Source organism: Bombus pyrosoma, linkage group LG11 (genome assembly GCF_014825855.1).
Source record: "Bombus pyrosoma isolate SC7728 linkage group LG11, ASM1482585v1, whole genome shotgun sequence".
NCBI classification, from domain to species: domain Eukaryota; kingdom Metazoa; phylum Arthropoda; class Insecta; order Hymenoptera; family Apidae; genus Bombus; species Bombus pyrosoma.
This window is the reverse complement of record NC_057780.1, coordinates 9,991,799-10,016,957: the sequence shown is the minus strand read 5'-3', so window position 1 is coordinate 10,016,957 and position 25,159 is coordinate 9,991,799. Positions and strand designations below refer to the sequence as shown.

General features: G+C 29.2%; 5 protein-coding genes and 1 long non-coding RNA gene across 12 annotated transcripts in view; 3 read left to right on the top strand and 3 right to left on the bottom strand.

Annotated features, from left to right (window-relative positions):
- Positions 1-1,197: 1,197 nt before the first annotated feature.
- On the bottom strand, positions 1,198-3,789 carry LOC122572876. Its single transcript, XM_043738491.1, has 4 exons — positions 3,276-3,789; positions 2,318-2,593; positions 1,844-2,192; positions 1,198-1,755 (listed from the first exon to the last, which is right to left on the bottom strand). The coding sequence occupies exons 1-4, from the start codon at positions 3,702-3,704 to the stop codon at positions 1,358-1,360; spliced, it is 1,452 nt and encodes a 483-aa protein (XP_043594426.1). The 5' UTR covers positions 3,705-3,789; the 3' UTR covers positions 1,198-1,357.
- On the top strand, positions 3,652-5,543 carry LOC122572878 (transmembrane protein 177). 2 transcript variants are annotated; one of them, XM_043738495.1, is made up of 3 exons: positions 3,652-3,790; positions 4,487-4,614; positions 4,683-5,543. In XM_043738495.1, the coding sequence occupies exons 2-3, from the start codon at positions 4,511-4,513 to the stop codon at positions 5,479-5,481; spliced, it is 903 nt and encodes a 300-aa protein (XP_043594430.1). In that variant the 5' UTR covers positions 3,652-3,790; positions 4,487-4,510; the 3' UTR covers positions 5,482-5,543. The 2 variants fall into 2 exon arrangements, with proteins under 2 accessions (XP_043594430.1, XP_043594432.1); XM_043738497.1 differs by lacking the exon at positions 3,652-3,790 and adding an exon at positions 3,823-4,058.
- Positions 5,544-5,744: 201 nt separating this feature from the next.
- Positions 5,745-12,800, bottom strand: LOC122572875 (golgin subfamily A member 4-like). Of its 3 annotated transcripts, XM_043738489.1 has the most exons (10): positions 12,382-12,800; positions 12,085-12,172; positions 11,837-12,006; positions 11,400-11,741; positions 7,601-11,339; positions 7,017-7,333; positions 6,810-6,839; positions 6,374-6,676; positions 6,073-6,124; positions 5,745-5,928 (listed from the first exon to the last, which is right to left on the bottom strand). In XM_043738489.1, the coding sequence occupies exons 1-9, from the start codon at positions 12,466-12,468 to the stop codon at positions 6,101-6,103; spliced, it is 5,100 nt and encodes a 1,699-aa protein (XP_043594424.1). In that variant the 5' UTR covers positions 12,469-12,800; the 3' UTR covers positions 5,745-5,928; positions 6,073-6,100. The 3 variants fall into 3 exon arrangements, with proteins under 3 accessions (XP_043594424.1, XP_043594423.1, XP_043594425.1); XM_043738488.1 differs by having other exon boundaries at positions 5,745-6,124; positions 12,382-12,798; XM_043738490.1 differs by lacking the exon at positions 6,810-6,839 and having other exon boundaries at positions 5,745-6,124; positions 12,382-12,798.
- A 360-nt stretch (positions 12,801-13,160) lies between these two features.
- Positions 13,161-16,735, top strand: LOC122572280 (pre-mRNA-processing factor 40 homolog A). Its single transcript, XM_043737073.1, has 8 exons — positions 13,161-13,321; positions 13,658-13,886; positions 13,966-14,359; positions 14,459-14,896; positions 14,984-15,452; positions 15,525-16,160; positions 16,227-16,373; positions 16,460-16,735. Exons 1-8 carry the CDS (start codon positions 13,319-13,321, stop codon positions 16,655-16,657), a joined length of 2,514 nt encoding a protein of 837 aa, XP_043593008.1. The 5' UTR covers positions 13,161-13,318; the 3' UTR covers positions 16,658-16,735.
- On the bottom strand, positions 13,735-17,602 carry LOC122572283. The gene is made up of 3 exons (XR_006318430.1): positions 17,465-17,602; positions 13,972-14,043; positions 13,735-13,874 (listed from the first exon to the last, which is right to left on the bottom strand). It is a non-coding gene; the product is annotated as an uncharacterized LOC122572283 (long non-coding RNA).
- A 13-nt stretch (positions 17,603-17,615) lies between these two features.
- The window catches only part of LOC122572281 (delta-1-pyrroline-5-carboxylate dehydrogenase, mitochondrial), a 56,364-nt gene continuing 48,820 nt past the window's right edge, over positions 17,616-25,159 (top strand). The window contains exons 1-8 of one of the 4 annotated variants that reach the window (XM_043737074.1): positions 17,617-17,825; positions 19,592-19,805; positions 19,880-20,314; positions 20,445-20,855; positions 20,926-21,104; positions 21,179-21,367; positions 21,433-21,669; positions 24,186-25,080. In XM_043737074.1, coding sequence (XP_043593009.1) covers positions 17,782-17,825; positions 19,592-19,805; positions 19,880-20,314; positions 20,445-20,855; positions 20,926-21,104; positions 21,179-21,367; positions 21,433-21,667 — 1,707 coding nt within the window. In that variant the 5' untranslated portion in view covers positions 17,617-17,781 and the 3' untranslated portion in view covers positions 21,668-21,669; positions 24,186-25,080. Of the gene's footprint in view, positions 17,826-17,880; positions 18,158-19,591; positions 19,806-19,879; positions 20,315-20,444; positions 20,856-20,925; positions 21,105-21,178; positions 21,368-21,432; positions 22,683-24,185; positions 25,081-25,159 lie in introns of those variants that run through there. The other 3 variants (XM_043737077.1, XM_043737076.1, XM_043737075.1) reach the window with 3 other exon arrangements.

Below are 25,159 nucleotides of genomic sequence, written 5' to 3'. Positions count from 1 at the left end.
CTAACATAGATCGTCGTGAACTTATTACTATGTAATATTATCTAACGATATAACATGATTCTTGTTCACTTCACATACCTGGTATAGTGACACGCCTATCATTCCATTGAAAAATGTTTGTATCCAGTATTCGGTATAACGTGAAACGATGAAACACGACACCATGTATGTGTATATCCACGTACATGTATATACATATATACCTGTATATGTATATATGTGTGTGTATACAAATGTAATTTCGTAGTCTGTTATAAGCAAGTTCAAGCTTTCGTTAGTGAGTTCCTCAATTGATCAATTGACGAATGAAATAAATGTGATATACAGGACTTGTCTCAACGTACCGCGCATTCCAAATACAACATCAATACGCGCACATGATACACGTATCGCGTAAATACTCGAAAATCATGCCACTACAGGCTAACACAGTAATGTAACTAATCACGAACAATGATTACTGCCGACATCACGTCCAGAGTGCCTAAGAAACGAATGTCAGGCGCATGCTCCAATCACAATTGTCCAAATACAAGTGCTGACATAGAAATGTACCAAATGTTTTTCGAATAAATACAATATAAAGAATATCGAAATTAAAAAAAAAGACAATATTTCAAAAAATTATCACCAATCAAAAAGGCCACAACTTCTTTATTTGTTTCCTGTAATTATTTGTTATTGATGTTACGGTTTATTAATTTATAGTCATATTAAGCACAACACAGTAAAGTATATTTCAAATATCGAATCATAAATTTTGCAGCACTGACTACATTACGGCGAAGTTCTGACTGATCTCAAACATTTCAAGATGGCATGTTAAGCCCGCCATTTTCAAAACGTACAATAATACGAACCTCCTGTAACTATCAGTCTGTATAGAGAGTACGACTTCTTACTTTAAGAATGAAATATATTAATTATTTGAAACAACATATATTTTTTTTTAGGCATTACAAAATAATTAAATACTATAATAGTAAAATACCTAGGTAAATCTCCGTTTAAAATGACGTAATAAACGTAAAGTTAAAGTATGCTTATTAATTAAATAATATAAATGAAGATAAAAATAATAATTTATCGCTTTAAAAGGTTATCTTTTTATTTCTTCAATATTCCTGGGCTCATCTTGATAGTAGATTTCATTGATTTCACTTTGATGGGTATTGTTTTTGAGACTTTTGTAGGTGGTTTAATCATTGACATACGAGTATTCGATGTATTAAGTGCTCCCAAGTTTGATGATGCCTGTTGTTCTGAAGATACAACCTTTTTTGTTGTCAATAAACTTCTGCAATTTTAGGAATAGCTTAATTTAGACATTTACATATATAATATTAATTAATAAGATTCAATTATACCTGTTCGACAGGTCGGAATTGATTGTGAGATTTGTTTTACTTGTGCTGTACTTTTTACTCGCCAAAAATTTTTGTCCGGTATCCGAAGATTTTAACAACGAGATATTAGAATTAGCAGTCGAAGGAATGTGAAAGCTACTGCGACGAAGCGTCGGTTTTACATTTTCTTGCTCAGGTTTTAAGTTCCTTCGTGTCGTAGATTTAGGAAGCATTGGTTCGATACTACGACGTGCTCTCGGCGTTAACGTCAAATATGCTTTTGCTCGTGTCTGTTGTTCATTTGTTGATTTTGATAAAGGTTTGATGTTTGTACATGTACTTGATTGAGTTGATTTATAGGGACTAAGAATAATAGCAGGTGCTGATCTTACGGATGCACTGTCATTATCTATTATGAAGATAAACAGATCTTAATAATTTTCAATAGAATATTACTATTTTCAAATAATATTCATCTATCTAAATAAGATAATTGCCTTGAATAGGAGAAGTATCATTCGAAATCTCTGGTTTCTTGATTAGTAACACCTTAAGAGCCTTTTCTAAGTTTTGATATGCCCCTAAAACATATTCAGTTACAATCCTAGGATTTTCAATTTCGCTCTGTAAAGAAATTTGCCCTAAGGAATTGGATAATTCAGAAACTACAGAGGGAGAACTCGTAAGCTTTGGAGGTGACGGCCGTGGTTCTTCGTTTAAACTTTCGGTTTCGATGTCCCATGTTTTCTGACGTTGTAAAACAGGTTTAACTGATTGTATTGGAGACATAACACGACTTACAGATGGATCGGAATTTACACTCCTACTTTTCTTCTCAGGAACACACTAACAATGCGTAATCAAATTAGTTAAAATATAAATAATAAAAATATCAATATTATTTTTATATTATATGAATATTATATAACTTATATTATAATAGTACAATATTATATAAATGAAGTACCCACTTTTAAACTCATATCATCTGTACGAAGAAACATTTCCGGTTCTGTATGACTTCGCGTAACTCCAATGTCTGCTGTTAAATTATTCTGCGTGGTTTTACAAGACGTATTATTTGTTTGTGAAGCGTTTAAAATGTCCATATATCGATTGACATCCGGTTCGCATACGATTGTGTCGAACAGTTTATATGATACATCACGCAAAAGTCGAACAACATCTTTTGATAAACGAGGTAATAAAGTACTACCAGTTTCTTCGATTTTTTGTGATATATTGTCCTGAAAATAAATACAATATTAAAATATTCTTACTGTATACTTATTACTGTACTTTTCATAATTGTTAACTAAAATCGTAAACTTGTGCTAATTTTTGTTTTTGAGGAAAATAAAGAAGATATGTTTAAATCGATATACTCGATATATTTATTAATTTTTTGCTGTCAAATTGTCAAATTTTAGTTTTGGACGTTGTCGTATTGCAGATAAATATTAAATTGCATAATAGAGGTATATCTTTACTTTCGTTTACGCAAGTTATACATTATTTAGTTACTTGAGCTATTTACATACGTAGTAAATGATGCTTAAATTTAGAAATATTACTATACGTAAAATAAAAATTATTCCATCCCGAATATAATATTAAACGCTATAAGCATTAGATAATTTATTTTAATTGTTAATGCTTTCATAAGACCTAAGTTCACGTGATTGAGAAGCTCTCAATTTAAGCATTTCGATACATTTTATATTATTTATTGCCCCCCCCCTAAGTTTATAAATGTTGGAAGTCAATAAACTCCAAATGATAAACGATGTAAATGCTAAAATTAATACATATTTAAATTTTTGAATTCGCACGATCACCTCAGTAACAGCTCAGCATAATTTCACTTTAATACTTAGATAAAGCCAGGTTTAATAGAAATTATGAAAGAAATTATTAATTTTTGCATACGGTGCTTCCAACAGGTCCGGTACCACTAATAGTCCAAAAGGATGCGTCCTTAATGTGATCAGAATTGGGACATTTACATATGACTCCTCCTAATTCTAACACTGCCCTCATGTTGGAAATATCGCATTCGAGTGCAACTCTAAGAACTCCTTGATCAGGTGTTTCAACATTATTATCATTCTTTCCTGAGGCATGTAAATCATCGTGCCTTTCAAACGAGAGTAGTTTAAATCCGATCGCTTGTAAAAAACTGGCTAACGTTGCTACGTCCGGTTTTGTTGAATGTCGAATGTCGCGCATTTCCTCATTGTTCCCGTCAGCATGCGCATGTACACCAGTTATCCATTTGAGTACCCACTGATAAAACTTTCGTTGTGCACTAGATTGAGGAGCATTTTGACTGTTAAGAACACACGTGCTGGTATCCATCCTGAGAACTTGTAAACTGAGTGACACGAAAAACAAACTGTTCTCGGGATTTATGTTTAAATTTTTTTTTATCGGCAACCGAAAGTGTTAGTAATGAACCTACATACATATACTAGTATTAAACATATAACAGTCCCTGCTATTGGATTATAAACATTCAAAATAAACGAAAATATATATATACAAATTACAAATATCTATATAGATTTAATCTTATCGCAAACATCTTTTGTGCTATTTTTTTCGTAAACTATATACAACATCTATATAATAAGTGATAATATATGATATACATACATTTTTTTGAAAATATTATGTAAATGTAGTATTGAATTAGAGCTCAATTATTTAATGGTACATAAAAAATATATATAGCCTAACACTGTATAAATTATAAATATTTATTTAGTATACATAGTATCTCTTTGATGATGTATTAGAATAATCGTATATATAGTCCGTAAAATACATATTTTATGTGGGTATTTAATTTTTGTTTACATTGTTACGTGAATATTATTTGGTAACAATGTAATTCAAACTGTATTTGAATTATTTTAACAGCATAAAAATTATATTACGAATTTTATAGATATTTAATTATAATGTCAATTAATATGTTACTATATTGTGTTTCATATTTTTAGGTTATACTTAGATACAAATAAAACAAGTGGAACTATGAATGTTTTTTTATTGATCTTTATAAATTGTCATTTATCTCGATTCATTTTGTTATATTTCTTTATTGTAAATTATTTATCTCATCTTCTTTATTTCAGAATTTGTAAAAAAGTGGTTTTACAATGGTAATTGCGAGAGTTACTTTGATAGCTGGTGCTGTAACCATACAATTACTTCCACAAACTTCATTATTGCAACAATATAGAAAAATTAGAGCCAGATATGAGTAAGTATAAAAAAGTTGAGAAGACATTAAGAATTTTATAATGCAATTTTGTAAAACTTTATAAATAGCTTTGAGAATAATGAAATACCAATACGAAAAGATATTGAAAGAAGATTTAAAGAAGTACTAGATGATATAAACTTAGTATATAGACCAATGATACCAGAAGAACGTATTAAATTTTTTAATGTTCATGATATAGAAATGTTTCATGGTGGATCAACGTACACAAAGTATGGTGGCTTAGTTGGAATTCCAGTGAATTTTGAATATAATGATATTGGTCAGATAAATAATGGAAACGTATCAATTCAATCTGCATCACTTCAATGGGATGCAGAAGCTACCGAGGAATTTCATAAGTCTTTAATACTCTCAGAAAATGCTCAAAAATTTGCTATAGCTCAACAAATTTTAAAAGTCGTAACTTTTGATCCAATAATTAAAAGTTTTAATGTATTTGCAGATGCAATAATAGGAATAGCAGCTTATGAGTTCCTTCGTTCAAAATTAAAAGTTACCAAACAGCAAAGAGCTAAAAATGCTTTATGTATGAGTATTGCTGCAATTGGAACTTTTATTCTTACCTCATCAACACATAATGAATTAGATTATTATAGAGAGACAGAAGTCAATAAAATAATGTCTAAACTTGATGATAAATATATTCAAGGTGGTCTGGAATATTATGAAAAATTATCACAGAAGAATAGGGCCTTAAGAGTACTATTGGGAAGTAAGGGTACATATATGTATACACCTGTTGGAAATCAGACTACTTGGTTTATTCAAAAAAGGATTCCAATTTCTGAACAAATAGATTATTTTAAAGAAAAAATGCAAAATATCCAGTCACAATTAGTGTAATGTGTATTGTTAAGATTTTATGTAAATAAAACAATCATAATAAAATTAATGACAAATTCGGAGTTAATAGTACTTCCATTCTAAATTAACTTTATTTATTAATACATATTAATTACATAATTTATATACAATAGAAATATTATTTTTAAAATACTTATCTATATGAAATGAAATTTAATTTTTCAAGTTAAACTATTTATAACACATATAATGTTGACAATTATACACTTCGTTATATAAAAAATTACAAGAAAGCAAATACATTTGTGACAACTTTATAACAGTAAATTTTTATTCTATTAATAAATTTATAAACAGTTATAAAAGTTAATAGATAGTGGCATGCTTATAGATGAACAGCTAATATTTATAATTTTTTTATCATAGAATATATATATATATATATATATTAGGAAGCAAGGTAATCACATCTAAAATTGCTTCTACCTGTAAATTGTGTCAAGCTTTTTACAGTATGTATTTTCTACATATTATATATCATATATTGGCAGAATAATAGTCATCTTTTTAAAATACATATTCTATAAATAAATACAAGATACTTACAATCTAATATACAAAAGTACTTACACAATTTTTAAATATACAGATTTTTGCACTATGTGAGACCCAGAGAACCAAGCTGAAACATCAAAGGATTAAGATTTAAAGTAGAAACACTTTTAATATATGCAATACATATAATAAAAGTTATAAGTTGTAATATATATCAAAATAAATAAAACATTCGAAAAAAGCTAATTTTATTTCTGTTTATTAACAGATATTTGTTTTTTATCTGTTATAAATTAATATTATTAATGTTAATGTTATGTTAATGTCATTAATTAAAAATATAAATATTCTTTCAAAAAATTTAAAAACTTTTTACCAGTGTCATTTTATCTTCTTCTTTCTTAAGTACTTTTGCTGTTTGTTCTTGATCAAATTTAACAACTGCAGCGATCACTCTAGCAAGCACCATTGTTTCTCTTCCCATCATGTATTCAAATAAAATGTTTCTAAGATATTCAATCTCTGTTGAATCTTCTAGTGTATCATGCCTTAACTTCATTAATTTTCTAAGTTCAGCTAATTCTCGCCTCTGTGCTGTTAGGGTTTGTTGAAGAGTATGAAAAGAACCAGTATTTGATTGTACAGTTGCCATTGCAACTCGTGAAGTGCTCTCTAATTCCTAAGTAAATTAATAAAAATTAATAAATTTAAATTTTTTACTTATACTGCTTATTTTTATGTTTATGTTAAAAAATAATGATAAAATTGCAATTAGTAAAATTGAAGTATTTAAAAATTTGAAAGAACTTTACCTTATTAATTAAATCAGTTTGCATATCAAGCTGAAAGAGATAAGTATAAATAAAATTATAAAAAATAAAAAAATAATTATATGAAATTAAAATAAGTAATATAAATATAACAAAATCTTAAAAGTAAATAAAAAAGAAATATAAAATAAAATGTCATTTTGTAAATTATGAGGTATTACTATTTTTTATAACTTTGTTGTAACCAACCCTCCTTTCATTTCGCCATTCCTGTGTTAATTCATTAATCTCTTCTTCGTGTTTTGCTTCCAACTTGTCAGTTTTCTGTTGCACAATTGATTTCCATTTCTTTTCTATTTCTTTAATTTCATCTACATGTTCTTTCTTCATTATTGTAATTTTTTCCACTAACTGGTTTATATCTTTTGCTTTTTGTGACATTAAAGTTTTATTTTCTAAAATTAGATTCTCAATTTGCTCAGATTTGGCTGTTAATTCTATTTGAAAATCTTTTAATTGCTCTTTATATTGTTGAATAAGATTTGATTCATAATTTTGCTGACGATCTAAACAGGGAAATGCAATAATATATTTACAATATATTACTACAATATTTTTGTATATTTATTATCATCATATACAAAGTGATTTTTTCACTTTGTATATGAGTCGCGGTTCGTTAATTTAAAAACAATCTCGATGAGATGATAATACCGTATCGGTATATGTAATCTGTTATTACAAGCCAAAATATCATCTCTGTTAGAGTGCAGATGATTATATGTACATATATGTAAAATGAAAATAATATTATAAAAAGAATTCTAATTTACCGAATCGTCTTTCTAATGCAGCATGTAACTCTTCTTCCTTATCATGTAACTGTGCTTGAAATTCCTTAACTAGTTGTTTTAATCTCATGCTTTGCTCTTCCTCGTTTGTTTTTAATTCTTGCTTCAAAGTATCTACTTGATTTTTTAATTCATTACTAACGAAATGCATTTCCAGTTCTTTTGCTTGGAATGTTATTAATGCTTCGTCTAGTTGTGCTTCTAATTTTTTATTTTCTTCTTCCAATTTGTCATTATTTTTAGTAGAAAACTCATGTACTATTTCACCACTACTTATACTTTTTACTTTTTCATTTAGTGCAGTATTTGTTTCTCTAAGAACTTTTATTTCATTTTGTAATTTTTTAAAATCTTCAACAGTAGTTGATTTGTCTGTTTCTATTGCTACTTCCTCTTCCACTGATGAAGATTTTAAACTTTCAATTTCTTTCAACAATTCCTTATTTTTAGTATCTAGTAATTTTAACTCTGCCACTTTTTCATCTACTATAAGTTTTAATTCATCTACTTCCGTTGTTAATCGTTCTTCTACTACATCTTTATTCTTTATTTGAGATAATAATTCCATATTTGTAGATTTTAATGTATCAAATTCATTTTTTAATTCAATATTCTTACATTCTATTTGATCCAAACTGGAAACCTTAGATTCTAAATTATTTACATAAGATTGAAATTTCGTATTTATATTTTCTAATTCTATAATTCTATTTTTTAAAGATAAATTTTCAGTAATTAATTCACTGTTTTGTAATTGCTTTTCTTCTAAATCACTTTTTACTTTATTTAAGCCATTTATTTCTAATCTTAAGCTATTAATTTCCTCTTCAATATTTTTTAATCTTGCAACTTCCTTGTCCAAAAGTTCTAAATTCATTAGTAGTTCTTTATTTTTTTCTTCCATGTTATTATTATTCTCTAACAATAAATTTAATCTATCTACTTCATTATGTAAACTTGCATTTTCCTTTGTAAGATGTTCTTCAATTTCTTCTACTTTTTTCTTAGATGAAGTTAATTCTTCAAGTTGGAAATTCAGTTCCTGATTGTTAAACTGTAATTCCGTATTTAATAATATACTTTCATTTAACCGATTTTTGTATGATTCAATTTCTTTTCCTAATTGTGTATTTTCAGTTAGTAATTGTTGATTGTGTTTGTCATAATTTACAACTTTTTGTTTTAAGTTTTCATTAGATTCATTTAATTCTTGATTATGTTTTAGAAATTCGTTTTGCTTATCTTTTAGATTCTTATTTTCCAAATTGGTTTCATTATGAATTAATTTTAGTTTTTCTAATTCAGTAATGATTGCTGCATTATTATCTTTTAATGTTACTATTTGACAGTTTTCAGATTTTAATATATTTACTTCATTTTCCGATGTTTTTAACTGTTCTAATAATTCTGCATTTAAAGTTTTTACTTCATTAATTTCGTCATTTAATTTTTGAATAGTGGCATCTTGTTTTTGTTTAATAGTTTTCAACTTCGTTAATTGCTGGATTTTTGTTTGTATCTTTTGCTGTAGAGTTTCATTTGACTTTGTAAGCTCAATGATTTCATTTTCATATTTTTCATCTTTGACTTTTAAATCAACTAAAAAACTTTCTTTACTTCCTAATTCTTCATTTAAGGTACTTATTTTTTTATCTTTTTCAGACAAATTTTCATTTAAAACTTTTATTTCTGATTCTAAAGTGTTTATTTTTCCTTCTAATTTATTGGAATTAACGTTTTCAGATTTTAATAACGTAGCAATTTTTGTTGCTTCTACATATTTCTGTTCTAATTCCTGTAACTTTTTTGTATTACTATTTGCTTCTTCAAGTTGTACTTTCAAATCAGATATTTCATTTGAGAGTAATTGATTCATATCATTAACATTGTTAAGTTCTTCCTGCAAAGATTTAGATTCTATCATTAATAATTTCACTTGTTCAGGTAAATTTCGTAAGTCATATAATTTGAAATTGAGATTATCTATCTCAGCTATAAGTTTACGATTTTTTGTATCAACTTCGCATTGTTGCTCCAATTTCATGGACATCTCATTTAGTTGTTTGTTATAATTTTCCAAACTTATTTCCAAATTAGATTTAAGATATATAGTATCTTTTAATTCGGTTTGTAATTGATTATATTTTTGTTTAAGTTCTTCAAATTCCTGTAATTTAGTTTGGAAATTTTTAATTTGCAAATTTACACTATTCTGAATAATATTATTTGCTTTTAGAAAATCATCAAATCCATTCTTTAAGACAGAAATTTCATTGTTAATCTCCATGAAGCATTTCACTGTATTGCTTTTAATATAGATGTTATCTTCCTTTAATTTTTTAGTAGAAATTTTATAATTTAAAATATTTTTAATTAAATTATTTTTCTCTTCGTGAAGTGAAGTAATATTAGACCTATCTGTTTGAAGTCTATTTTTAAGATCAGAGATAGTAGATTTACAGGATTGAAGTTGTGTGCATACTCCTAATAACTCAGTATTTTTAATTTCTAACTCATTGCTCAATGTAATTATCTCTGTATTGTCTTGTACTTTTTCTTTAAGAATTTTCATTTCCGCTTCCTGACTCAATAATTTTTCTTTCGTATTTTCAAGCATTGTTTTATATTCATGAACTTTAGCATTGTAATTTTCACATACTTTATCTCTATCAATTAGAGCATTTCTCATATTTTCTAATTCTTTATCAAGACTTTGTATGGTAGCTTGTAATTTTTCAATTGTTGCTTCTGCTTCTTTTCTTTTTTCTTCAGCAACAATTTTATGTGCATTTTGTTCATTTTGAAGCTCTGTATATTTTAATTTGTAATTCGAAAATTCCATATATAGCTCTTCTTTATGTATTTGATATTCTTTAGTAATTTTTTGCAATTCTTCTAATTTATTTCTTGTCTCTTGAAGCTCAATTTCCTTTTCATTTAATTTAGACTTTATATTTTGATATATTTCAGTATCATGCACTTTTGTAGTTCTCTCTATGTTTTCTTTATTACAATCTTCTCCATGATGTTTTGAGCTCATTTTTTCATCTAGATCATTTAATAATTGCTGCATTTCTTGCTGTACTGGTTTTAAAGCTTCTGATTTTTCATTTGTTATATCTTGTACAATTTCTTTTTTTTCTGAATCTGAATTTTGAGTACTATGTGATAATTTTAGTTCTTCCACTTCAGCTTTATATTTATTAACAATTTCACTTAGATTCTCTTTGGATTCTGTCACATGCTTCAAATCCAATTGTAGCTTTTTGATTTGTTCTTCTTTATCTTCTAATTCTCTGTGTATCGAAAGTTTATTTTCAGCTAAGGATATTACAGACTCTTCCTCGCGTTTTTTTAAAATAATCATTTGATCTGTTAAACTTTTAATTTCTGTAGATGCATAACTTAACTCCTTTTCCTTTTCTGTATAGGAATTTTTTAATGTTTCATACTGTGATTCTAATATATTTTTTTCTGTTAATATTTCAGAAAATTTTTCTTTATTTCGTTTCAAAGATTCTTTATACTTCAAAACAACATTTTCCAATTTTTTTAGTTTATCTTTTAATTGTGTATTTTCGATTACCGAAGCATTTTCTTCAGAACTAATTGATGATCCAGTACTCAGGTCAATGAGATTATCTTTTAAATTTCCTTTATCATTAGTAGTATCTGATGAAGTAGATTCTAAGTTTGGTCCAGTCGTTTGTAAAAGTTTAATCTGCAATGTATATAACATTAAAATCTGACAATACAATAATAGTAAATTTTTTAATATTACCTTTGTATTTAATGTATTTATTATATGATCTTTTTCTTCAATGTCATTTCTCAATGCTTCTTCCAAATGAGCTTTGGCCTGTTGTTCTAACTGACACTGTTCTTTTAAGTCAGCTATTCTTCTTAATACTTTATCTTGGGTTTCTACTAAGACTGATTCTAACTTGCCTTTTACCCTTTCCAATTCTTTATAATGTGTTGCTAAATCTGTGTATCTTCCACGATATTTGTGGTATTTTGCTTGCACTTTCCGATATGCTGAATATATTTGATCTTTTGAAATTTTATCTAACTGTGGATTTATATTTTCATCTATCTCACTAGCAGATTGATCCATATCAGACTAAAAAGGAAATGAAAATGGACAGTTAGTTACATTCAAATATTAATAATTTTTTAAAATATTATATCTTCTTGATGATAAATGTTCTGTAATACCTGTAAATGATACAAATTAGCAGGGCTTTCATAAATTGGAAAAAGAGATGAAGTATCACTAGTAATACTGCTAACTGACGATCTTCTTGAAACAACTATAGAATTTGACGTAGGTGACATTAAATCTACATTTTGAAAACCATGTTTTGCAGGACTATTTTTGGGAGTTTCTGTAAATAATCACTTTTATACTTAAATTCTTCTTAATTTAAAGTAATAAAGCAATATATAAAAAAAGAAAGGCTTACCATCTCCTTCTTCCGTTAAACTAAAATTGTCATTAGATACAGATAATTCTTGTACTGAACTGTTAGACAAAGCAGGAGATACTACCACCTAAATTAAACCAAGTTATTAATATATAAGATAGATATTTTAATTTTATTTCAATTATATTAGTAAATCAACATATATTTAATTATCAGATATGACAAATGTATTTTTGTGAAAGTAATAATTTTTTTATAAGTACACAATAATTTTATTTTATTAAGCAGATTACAAAATACATAATTTATGTCCTAATTTTATATAAAATGTCAAACCTGTGCTAGTTGTTGCATGCTTGCCTGTAACCTGGCAGGCGATTGTTTCATTTCTTCCGCCAGTTTATCTTTAAATTTTTTAAACATTTTGGCAAAATTTGTATGATATTGTAGTTTTTTATTAAATTATATAAATTGCCATAGATTTTTATTTACATCAAAATTAGGTTGGGATCGAAGACAAATGTCAAAATTTAAACATAAGTATAAGCATTATCCTATATTGTTTGAGAAAGTATTTTCAGAAAATATGCAAATCATTGATTATCAAACACGATATTTAATCCTTTGATATAATATATTTTTACTGCAATATTAAAACTTTCACGTGAGAACTATGTATACGTAGCACAGTTATTGCCACTGATGTTGATAATAGTAGATTGAACTGAAACTATTTTTGAATGAACGTAGATAAACTGGTTCATTGTATGATTTTTTTGTATTGCATATAATTTTATTTCTTTCAATGCATATAATTCTTCTAAGTAATTAGTTAGAAGGAATAAATAAATAAATAAATATAGTCGGAAGTAAAAATTATTTCAATTAGAATTGACATATAATATACTATAGGGTGATCATATAATTATTTATCAAAAAATATTTCAGTTTCTTATAATATTTCTAGAAATTTGAAATATAAATTGAAACGAAATATTGAATTAAAACATTAATATAATTGTCTTTATTATTATAGCGTAGCTTTATATACCAACTTTTAATCTATATGTCCACAATGTTCACTCATTTCTTAAAATCACCAGATACATAAAATCTAATTACTTTCACGCGTTGGTTGAGCATAAATACAACGTGATAAAGTTTACATGTGAAGTAGATTACTGTTGCTTGTATCACTTAATTTGCAAGAAATCACAATAATTCTATTTTCAATGATTTGATTTAAAAGGAAAACATTTTCATTCTATAGGAAATGGTATGGTATTATTAAACGTAAAATAAATGAATAAGTGATTGATAACCTTACATATTAGTTCTGTAGTTAATAAGTTTATACAAATTTATTTAATTTATCTTTAAAGAGAATTTTTATAATTTAATTTACATACTCAAAATTTTAATTCCTTTTCTATTTTGTTTTGATAATATATGAGAAAAGTACACTTGAATTAAATCTTCTGAGAATAAATTTAGAAAATAATTTTTTATAATGTATTACACATGTGTGTGAAACATACATAAACATTACCATACATAAAAACATTTAATTTAATTATTTGTAAGTTAACTTGTACATTATATTATGTTACAGGCTTCAAATGATGGTATACCTCCACCTACTGCGGTACCAGGGTTTCCACCAGCGACTCCAAATATTGCTTCCACTTTTGTGCCACCTATTATGCCTACTGCACCTTTTATACCTCCTCCTAGTTTACCACCTGGCCCACCCGGTATAATGCCTCCACAGTTTTCTATACCTCCACCAGGTTTTAGTTTTCCAATTACTGCTGCTCCTCCACCTGATGCTGGAGTCATAGGTTAATACCTTTTTCGTTAAAGAATATTTTTCATCTTTTAGAAGTAATATGCTTTATTTAAATATCATTTATATTTTAGCTGCACCTCCTCAAATAACGGCACCAGGTATTCCTCCCCCTGCACCTATAGCAAGTGAAGCCGCATCAGGTGTTCAACCTATTGCAACAACAGAAAAAAAAACTGATTGGACTGAACATAAAGCTCCTGATGGAAGGACATATTATTATAATAGTGCTACAAAACAATCTTTGTGGGAGAAACCAGATGAGCTAAAAACACCTAGTGAATTGCTTTTATCACAATGCCCTTGGAAAGAATATAAATCAGAGAATGGAAAAGTATATTATCATAATGTGACAACTAAGGAATCTAGGTGGACCATTCCTACAGAGCTAGAAGAATTAAAAGCAAGAATCGCAGCTGAAGAGGCTGCAGCTGCAGCTGCAGCAGTTGTTGCGAGTGCTACAAATACGTTAGTAAAAATTATATTTATTATAGTTCACATATGCATATACATATGATAAAGAAACTTGAGGTTGTAAATGTAATTATCAATATTTTGCCTTTTCAGTATAGTTCCTGCAGGTATTCAACATTTATCACCAAATGTTGCAATTGCGAATACATCTCAAACTAGTACACCAGAACCAGGTGGAAAATCTGCAATTGAACAAGCCATGGCTGCAACTCTTGCAGCAATAAACATTCCTACTCCACCTGCAAAGCCAGATGAAGATAGCAATTCTGCAAAAGGATCAGCAAATGATAGTCGTACCAGTACTCCTGAACCAAAAATGCAATTTAAAGATAAGAAGGAAGCAATTGAAGCATTTAAAGAATTGTTAAGAGAAAGAGATGTTCCATCAAATGCTACATGGGAACAGGCAGTAAAATTAATTCAAAGTGATCCTAGATATCCACAAATGAAAAAATTAAATGAACGTAAACAAGCATTCAACGCATATAAGACACAGAAACTTAAAGAGGAACGTGAGCAAGAAAGATTAAGGTAAGTATCATTGTATAATATTATATAAAACTAGCATATTTTAGCAAAAGAGATAAAAAATATAAAAACATAAATCATTTCAAACAGATTGAAGAAAGCTAAGGAAGATTTGGAACAATTTTTATTAGAAAATGATAGAATGACAAGTACAACAAAGTATTATAAATGTGAAGAAATGTTTGGTAATTTGGAAGTGTGGAGGGCTGTTGGTGATTCAGATCGTCGGGATATTTATGAGGATGTTATTTTTAATTTAGCCAAACGTGAAAAAGAAGAAGCAAAACAGTTAAAAAAGAGAAATACTAAAAGATTAGCTCAAGTTTTAGATACTATGACCGATGTTACATATAGAACTACTTGGCAAGAAGCACAAGCATTACTTTTACAACACGCAGCTTTTGCAGAAGATGCAGACTTATTAGAAATGGATAAAGAGGATGCATTACTTGTTTTTGAAAATCATATACGCCAACTAGAAAAGGATGAAGAAGAAGAGAAAGAACATGAGAAAAAACGTAGAAAAAGACAAGAACGAAAAAACAGAGATGCATTTATAGTAAGTTTTACAAAATTATGAAATTTTATATCACTTTTACTAATGTTTTCAATAAGAACAATTATTTCACAGAGTTTGTTGGATGAGCTTCATGAACAAGGAAAATTAACATCCATGTCATTGTGGGTAGAACTTTACCCAATGTTATCTGCTGATTTAAGATTTTCAGCTATGCTTGGGCAATCTGGATCAACTCCACTAGATTTGTTTAAATTTTACGTCGAAGATTTGAAATCTAGATTTCATGACGAAAAGAAAATTATCAGAGAAATTCTGAAAGATAAAAATTTTGAAGTGCAAGTTAATACTACTTTTGAAGAGTTTGCTACAGTCGTATGTGAGGATCGAAAATCTGCAACATTAGATGCAGGCAATGTAAAATTAACGTACAATTTATTACTTGAAAAAGCTGAAGCCCGAGAGAAAGAACGTGTAAAGGAAGAAACTAGAAAGTTTAAGAAATTAGAAACTGGCTTTAAAAATTTACTAAAAACTCTTAATGTTGATTATCAAATGACGTGGGACGATGTAAGAAGTAAGATTGAAGAAGAGCCAGATTTCAAAGCAATAACATTAGAAAGCGAGAGAGTTAGAATTTTCAAAGAGTATCAACATGAACTTGAAGAAAGCTGTAGTCATCATCACATTAGAAGTAAAAAAAAGAAAACAAAGAAGGTGAAACGGAAGTCACGGTCGCGATCACATAGTGTAAGTATATTATACAATTTTAGAGTCTAAATATTTACTTTAAACAATCGTTTTTTTCTGTATTAGGAGTCTGAAGGCAGTGATAAAGGTTTGAAGAAAAAAAGACATAAATCAAGATCACCAAGTATTCCTAGCAAATCGGATAGTTCCGAGTCTGATACTAGAAAATCAAAAAAGAAGAAGAGTAAAAAGAAGAGAGGTCGTAGTCATTCCGTAAGTTCAGTTAATATTGCAATATAATTAACAATTTTCTAAGTTTGTTTAGATTTAAGTTTAATAATCGCATATGGTTGGTGTAGCGATCACATTCGAGACTTCCGTCTTCTGAAGAATCACCAGAAAGAAAACGAAAGGAAGAAAAACATAGAAGAGCTTCTGCTCATAGTGAAGGGTCTGTTACTGAAAATGCTGAACATCATGAACTTTCAGAGGATGAGTTGGAAAAACAAAGGGCACAACTATTACGTGAATTACAAATGCAGCAAGAAGACAATTGAAAAAAGTCCGCTTGCTAATAACATCTGTAATTTTAGATAATTGCAATATTAAATTAAACGTGATTTGTACAACTTGAATTATTCATTTATTTCCTTAGTATATTGATGAAATTTCTTTATAATTCATAGTAGACAAAAAGAAAAAACAGAGTATGATCAGACAGAGAAACAGAAAATCCTATGATATACAATGAATTATAAATCTATGAAAGTATAATGTACCCGAAGTGAACATTTTGATTATATGTTTTTCGAAAACTAAATTTTTTAATATTTTTTTATTTTTGTGCATTTGATAAAGTATAGATTAATAAAATTGTTTGGGCTACAAAAAGATCGACGGATTTTTTATATGTTTTATTTTTAGATATTTGAAACAATATATAGTAATAATAAAATTATTTTATTACATTCATTTGGTTCACATTTTGTTTCAATTTCATCAGTTTAATTGATGTTACTTTGTATTGATACTATACTATATTCTATAAAAAAGAAACAATGTAAACCAACTGAATATTAATAAAATAATTATATATATATATATAGATATTAATAGATTAATTTAAATATGAATCCAAATATACCTCCTTAAGCAGGATCAAAATAGTTAAAATTATTTTTTCTCGATATTTATAGTTATTAATAGAGAGTTAATAATATCTTATATTTCGACATTTTGATACCGAAATATTTGTCGATTCTTTCAACACTTTATGTATTAAATAATCTGTTACAAATTTTATGAAATAACTTATTGGATAAACTATCTTATAAATGACAATTAATCTATAATTGCATATGTACCTATTTTTGCTGTTATACATATTTTTATTCAAGAATTAACCAACGCCCTACTTTTCGGAATCTTATTACGGCCCTGTTTCATAGTCGAATTGACGGAGGGTGGGGTATACATGGGGGGAGGTTTGGCTCACTATTTGCTCGATGGTTGCCACTGTCGAGTTTCGTAGTTTCGACAGTTCAGCATCCTAATCAGTCTTTACAGTGATTATAGAGAGAAAGGTTTATTGATACCTTTGCAAAATTTTTACGACGAACGTGAAGGTGTTCATGTAAAAAGTTCTAAAGGGAATATAAATCAAAAGAACCAAAAAAAGACAATGTTGAGTCTTTGCCGTCAAGCGTTAATAATTAACAGTCAAAAGTGAGTAGCCAAACGCGAAATTACTAACTAAAATTACACGTATAAACAAAACTAGAGCTTTCGTAGTTGGTGTCTTGTGTATTTTATCAGATATGTTAAATTCCACTATGATATATTGATTACTTTCGCGCATTAACACACGCACTATGTTATAACGATCATAAACGAAGGGGCGCGTTTATATGTAGATGTCAGCTCATTGGTGTGTTATTGGTCCTCTGATTCATTTTCTTTGTCTAAACTTCTCTGTTCACATACCTCTTCGTCTACGGAAAGGATAGACTACTTTGTGGGCTCCATCGGAATTTTCCACTATAATATGGACATGAAAGGTGTTTTTTTGGTAGTTTACCGACTATCATACTTTTGTCAATGTATTTTTGTATCTTGCTTTATTTAACTATTTTTGCGAGTCACTTTTTAATGTCCATTTTAATGCATTACTCTTGCGTTTTTTTTTGTAAACCTATATTATAATATATAGAACATATTTGTAAAATTTAATATTAGGCAGATTTGTAGTATTGACTGTAAATGTGAACATACGTATGAGTATGCATGTAGGAAGCATGAACTTTATTATATTTATTATGTATGAACGTGTCATATCACTTGCATGTGTATATATATATATATACGTATTTCGATTCTAATTTGCTTTGTTAAATGATTCTTATAAAATTATTCATAAATATTCATACTTTGAGATAATCAGATTACGTGTTAACATTACTTTGAAATAATATTTTTATTCATTGTGTATATGTGAGTGCCCTTGAAACATATGTTTACAAACCAATACATATGGATAGAGCAGACGGTAACGTCTGCTATAACGGCGGACGTTTGTAAATGTATAAAATACACAACAAAATTTTATGCGGTAGCCCCAATATTTTCTTATTGATACGTAATATTTTTTAGATTACAACTATTTCTTTTCGATTTGTTTGAATTCAAAATTTTACACGTAATAAATTTTACATGTAATGTTTCGCGATATTTTGAAAAGGAATGTATTACTGAAAATAGTGAATCTTTATTACAAGGCCGCTTTGTATAGTTAAAATGAGCGTACCTTTATATCGATTCATTCACTTCACCCATTTAACTTATCCGCAACTTCATTGATTTAATTCAATTGGGGTAATTTTCGTTATCAAATTAATGTGTAATTAGTAATGCAGCGATAACTGTAATGACATGGGTCATTGAATTTGTGTTATGTAATAATCTGACCATGATGTCGGCTTGACACATGTTTAAAATACACAAGTTTAAAATAACATTCTTCCCTGAAAATAATTTCTCTCTCCTTTTTATTTATGTAAGATATATTTTTGATTTTATTTTAGATTTTAAATAAATAAAAATATTGCTTTTGTGTTATAATGCGTATAGAAATAAATAATAATTTTTTATTTTCATAATTTCTGTATTATTTTCTACTACCTTTATCATTTATTAAAATAAAAGATTGATTAGAGAAAATCTTGTGCTGAAGATAACATCATGAGTTTAACTCTTACTACAAAGTACATAGATAAATATTGACAGATGGTATCAAGAAGCTAATATGTATTCTCTCTTTTAATCTTATTATGTTCTATATCAGTAAATTTAGATACGAGTACATTTATAAACATTATGAATGTATAAATGGGATATGTGAAAATACTTGAAAAAAAATGTTAAAATTGAAATAAGTTTGATTTCCTATATTTTTATTACTTGTAATTATATATATTTTGTACTTTTCTAAACAGAGTTGGTACAAGATATTTAGGAACAATAATACCATTGCCAAATCCTGCTGAATTTCCTTTGGAAAATGAACCTGTCCTTAATTATAAAAAAGGTAGCCCTGAGAGGGCAGAATTGGAGAGAGCTTTGGATAAAATGGCCAGTGATTGTGAGGAAGTACCCCTGGTTATTGGAAATGAAGAAATTAAAACAGATTTATGTAGATATCAAGTTATGGTGAGTTAACAAGTACAATAGCAAAGAACTAACAATAGAGTATATATTAGTGACAGTTATGATATATATTTCAGCCACATAATCATAAAGCAAAGGTTGCAAAATATCATTGGGCAACACCTGATCTAGTCAAAAAGGCAATAGATGTTGCCGTAAAGGCTCAGCGTGAATGGGAAAAATGTCCATTTGAACAGCGTTTAGAAATCTGGTTGAGGGCAGCTGATTTGATGGCAACAAAATACAGACAGCAATTAAATGCTGCTACAATGCTCGGACAGAGCAAATCTGTTATTCAAGCAGAAATCGATAGTGCAGCAGAATTAGTTGATTTCTTTAGAATGCATGCATATTTTGCCAAAGAGGCTTTAAAATATCAACCAATTTCAACCAATTCTAAAGAAACATTAAATTCAATGAGATATAGAGGAATGGATGGTTTTGTTGCAGCAGTATCACCATTCAACTTTACTGCCATTGGTGGTAATCTTAGCTATACACCTGCTTTAATGGTTTGCATTTTTTTTTATTATTTCATTTTTATGTGTCTTACTACACAAATTATTTATACATTGCAAATTCAAGTGCAGTACATGTTATACAATAAATGTATATTACAAACATTGTATCACACATTTTTAGGGTAATGCAGTACTCTGGAAGCCATCTGATACAGCTTTACTTTCTAACTGGTGGATTTTTAAGATATGTAAAGAAGCTGGTGTACCACCAGGTGTAGTCAATTTTGTTCCATGTGAAGGTCCCGTTTTTGGTGACACTATAACTGCTTCACCTTATCTATCCGGGATTAATTTTACCGGATCAGTTCCTACGTTTAATCGTTTGTGGATGCAAATTGGTAAAAATCTGGGGAAATATAAGAACTACCCCAAATTAGTAGGCGAATGTGGCGGAAAAAATTATCATTTCGTACACGTGAGTGCTGATGTAGAGTCAGTTATTAATGGGACCATACGAAGCGCTTTTGAATTTAATGGTCAAAAATGTTCAGCTTGCAGTAGAATGTATGTTCCAGAATCATTGTGGCCAAAGGTAGATTTCACATATAGTTTTGATTTCAGTCTTTTCAATTTTCCAATTTCAAACACTGTTATATATATAGATAAAGGAAGGCCTTTTATCGCTTCGTGACGCACTTAAGATTGGCGACGTCAGAGATTTTACCGTATTCACCGGAGCCGTTATAGATGCTACTGCATTTAAAAGAATTTCTGGTTATATCGAACATGCCAAAAAATCGCCTAATTTAAAAATTATCGGCGGTGGGAAATACGATGATTCGTACGTTTCATTTTACATACAATCTGTTAAATATGTATTTTCTTATTATTTTTAATTCCTTTCTTTTCCATTAGGGTTGGGTACTTCATTGATCCGACAATAGTAGAAACAAAAGACCCTATAGATAAGATAATAACAGAGGAAATATTTGGCCCTGTATTAACAATATATGTTTATAAAGATTCAAAACTCGATGAAACGATGAAATTGGTAGAATCCTCGACACCTTATGCTTTAACTGGATCGATATTCTCGCAAGACGAGTAAGCATTTCATTTCGTTTTTAACATATTTGTACTTTATCTTATTATACAATGTTACCCTTCAGAAAATGGGCGAGAAGAGCTCTCGAAGAATTTAAATATACAGCTGGCAATTTCTATGTTAATGATAAATCGACGGGCTCGGTCGTTGGTCAGCAACCGTTCGGTGGTAGTAGAATGTCTGGAACAAATGATAAGGCTGGCGGACCTCATTACGTTCTTCGTTGGGCATCGCCACAGTCAATCAAAGAAACATTTGTTCCTTTGCGTGAATACGATTATCCATATATGAGGTCTTAGATGTAAGTATTACTAATAGCTTGCAGTTATAACGTGAAGATACATATACTGATGCAACAGCATCTTATATTACGAATTGAAAAACAGCAGATTTTCGGGTTGTTCGATAAGAAATAATGAAATATCTTCATGCATTCCTCTATGTGAATTCATGAAATTTGCGTATAAAGCGCTATTTGCACTCACAATGCAAGTGACATGGGCTTTGTAGGAATTTATACTATAAAGCAAACTGCTTAAACACAAAGTAATTCACGATAAAGATAGTCGACTTTAAAAAAAAGATTCAAGTATTCAATGGTTGTTAATACATATACCAATTGAACAGTATTTTTTTGTTTTTAATAAATGTGTTTATCGATTATATTATATATTAGTTACATAGCGTACAAGGAAGACGAACATAAGAATAAGTACATATTTCTAAACTACTTACAAAGTAGTCTCGACATAAGCAACATAAACGCAAGTCCACCTTAATACATATTTGCTGCCAATAGATAACGCTAATGTTCTGCAAGTTGCAGCGTGTAGAGTCTATATTATTAAGATCAAATGTTTTAGTACAATAATATTTTAATATCTCAGGAATTACTATATGTGGTTGCAAACAAAGAGGCATTTTTTTTTGGTCGTACATTACAGTGATACAAGAAATTTTATAACAATATTATTCAAGTATGGTGATCGAGATAAATAACACCTGACGGTGTGTTTGAAGATTGTGATGAATGCGTACTAGTTAGAAAACCATTTGCTGTGTTTTTCCGACCTTACTTTTTTATATTCTTATATAGATCATTTACAATGGTTGATATTACATTATAAATGCGCAGCAAAGAAAACATTCATTTTACTGTGTAGCTTACAAGACAATATGTAGACGCGGGACGAACACAGTAAAATGCAAAAGTTACCCTTAAATCCTTACATTGTGTTGTCAAGCCTGATCGTCGATCGTTTAGGCATGTTATTGTTAATAGTGTGATTGAAATAAAGCATCTTGCAAATCGAACAATTAATAATTATTATTAATTAAATATACAATAATATGTTAGATGTTGTGGCTGATGTTACGATGTAATTTAATTTAAGTGTACCATAGCAATAAAAACACTATACAATTAGATACTTTTAATATAAATTTTTCAATTGACTCATCAGTCATCTTGATTTATCGTTGCGATCGATCGCTTTCATTAAAAGTAATTTTACATTCCTAAAATTCCGAAGTTAAAGATATGTACATAATTATTACTCGCAGTACACTCAATCATTGAATAATCTAAGGATCGCAAATAAATGCCACAGCGGGTAAATAGAATGTTCGTCTACTCTTGTATTGTCAGTTACCCTGTAATGATAATGTTGACAATAATATTTCATTCTCAAAAAATGATGATTCCACTTTTATGAATCGATGATTACGTGAATCGTTATTACAATTTAAATTATTATTATTATATTATTATAATGGCACAGATAATAATAATTAGATATGGCCATATGCTGAAATATCGACCGATTATTTCGAACTCACGTCAACAGAGTTCGCAATGACGTCAATTAACATTCACTAATATTTTTTTTGCATAAAATTTAGCTGTAATCTTAAAAACAGAATATCTTTAAAAATCTTGTACAAAAGTTTCATTTAAACATTTCTAATGTTCCTTAAAAATATTACGTCATAAGAGATCTATTACATTCTGTTCTTTACCTATTCTATTTTATCAACTCTTGATAGATGGACTTATATCGAGATATTTAAAGCTTCAAAAGATATAAATTTTAAAGGTGCACATTTAAATTCGTATTTCTTTATATAGCTACGTTTTTATTTTGAGCTATATAATCGACAAAATTATACTTTTCAAATATTACAATTTTTAAGCATCTTTCTTCGATCTGTAATTGTAGATAAGGAAGGAACTTTATGTCTTTTAATATGGTTCCTGGCCATCAAATTAGGATCACTTAAAACTTTTAATTTTCTTTCCTGTTTTTAGTGATATTGAGAAGCGTGAACGAATTCTAACATTAAAGTTTATTATTTATTACACTGTTATACATATACATGCTAGTGATTTGTATTTCTCCCCTTTATCTTCGTTATAGGCCTATAGCTCATATGCTTTCCCGTATGATCCATATGCACTGTCTTTGTGTCTGCACTATTGTCCACAGATTGAACATAAATAAGTAGAACGTAGCATTTAAAGATGGGTATATAGATAATTTGATCATGGTCCAGACACTTTCAATGGCATTCAAATTGAGTGAATTATTCAATCATGAGTACTTTTTAGCTTAGTATCCTCGTGCCACTTTCATTGCTAAGATTTCGTATTAGTATTTATGAATTGTTTCTTATTGTTGAAATTAAGAACAATTCGCCATTTATTTGATACAATATATCAGTATATGATATACGTATTATAACTAAAAAGGGTTTCTACATGTAACCCGAATTCGATGACCTGGAACGTCTAAAGCAAATTTCGTATTTTTTGTGTAGACTTATCAGCTGGAGGACAAATTACCTCCTCTTCCTCCTCCTCCTCCCTTCCACCTCTCACGTCCTGATCGTACCATTTGCATTTTTCACAGTTCCTCGTTTCCCTTCGTTACTTGGTTGCTGCAACTTTACCTTCCGTCATTTCCACTCGACTCTCTTCGCTCCTCCCGTTCATTCCTTCTTTTTTCTCTTTCTATTTCTTTCTCTTTCACGGCACGTCGATGGCGCCGCTTTGACGAGTCCTGGAATGGGGTTGACATTGGAAGACATCGACGGAAGAAGTGGGATTCGATGGCTTAGGAGAAATCGTCGTTAATGGCTTTGCCGAAGGATTTCCTGGCGTTCTCGGTGCTTTTTTACGAGTTTTCCGGGCGCGACGATCTAAAGCGCTCACTCAAATCAAGATTTTCACCTTTTCAACGGCAGATGAGGCGGATGGCCAACCGTCCTCGCCTTGACGCGACGCCGTTTTTTCTTCATCCATCTTTCGCCGCTTTTCGTCCTCCACGATCTATCCTTTCTTTCCTTTCTCTAGTTGAGCCCTTTCAGGCCCTCCCCCCACCCCTCCTTTTTTCCGTGCTCGACTAAATGACTTGTTTTTTCGAGTTCTGCTTGGATCATCTTGTAGCGGGACGACGAAGGTCCCGTCTTCTGCTCGGTAATCTGAAATTGACGTAATGATGATGGATGCACGGTCACGAAATTAATCGCTCCGTTTTCAATATCTTTGGCTACGGGTCCTACGCTTATCATAAGACAGAACCGATAGTATTACTCGAAGATATCGTAGAAATGTTGAATTGCAAATGTTGTGGAAATTATTTAGCAACGCAGATAAATGTATAAAATGTAAATTGAAACGGTCACTTAAATAATTATTTCGTTCGTAACAGAATCTCTTTGCTTTTATCCTTTCAAGCGTATCTTTTCGTTCGATTGTAGATGTAAAATCGAAAGAGTTTCCATTCCACTCG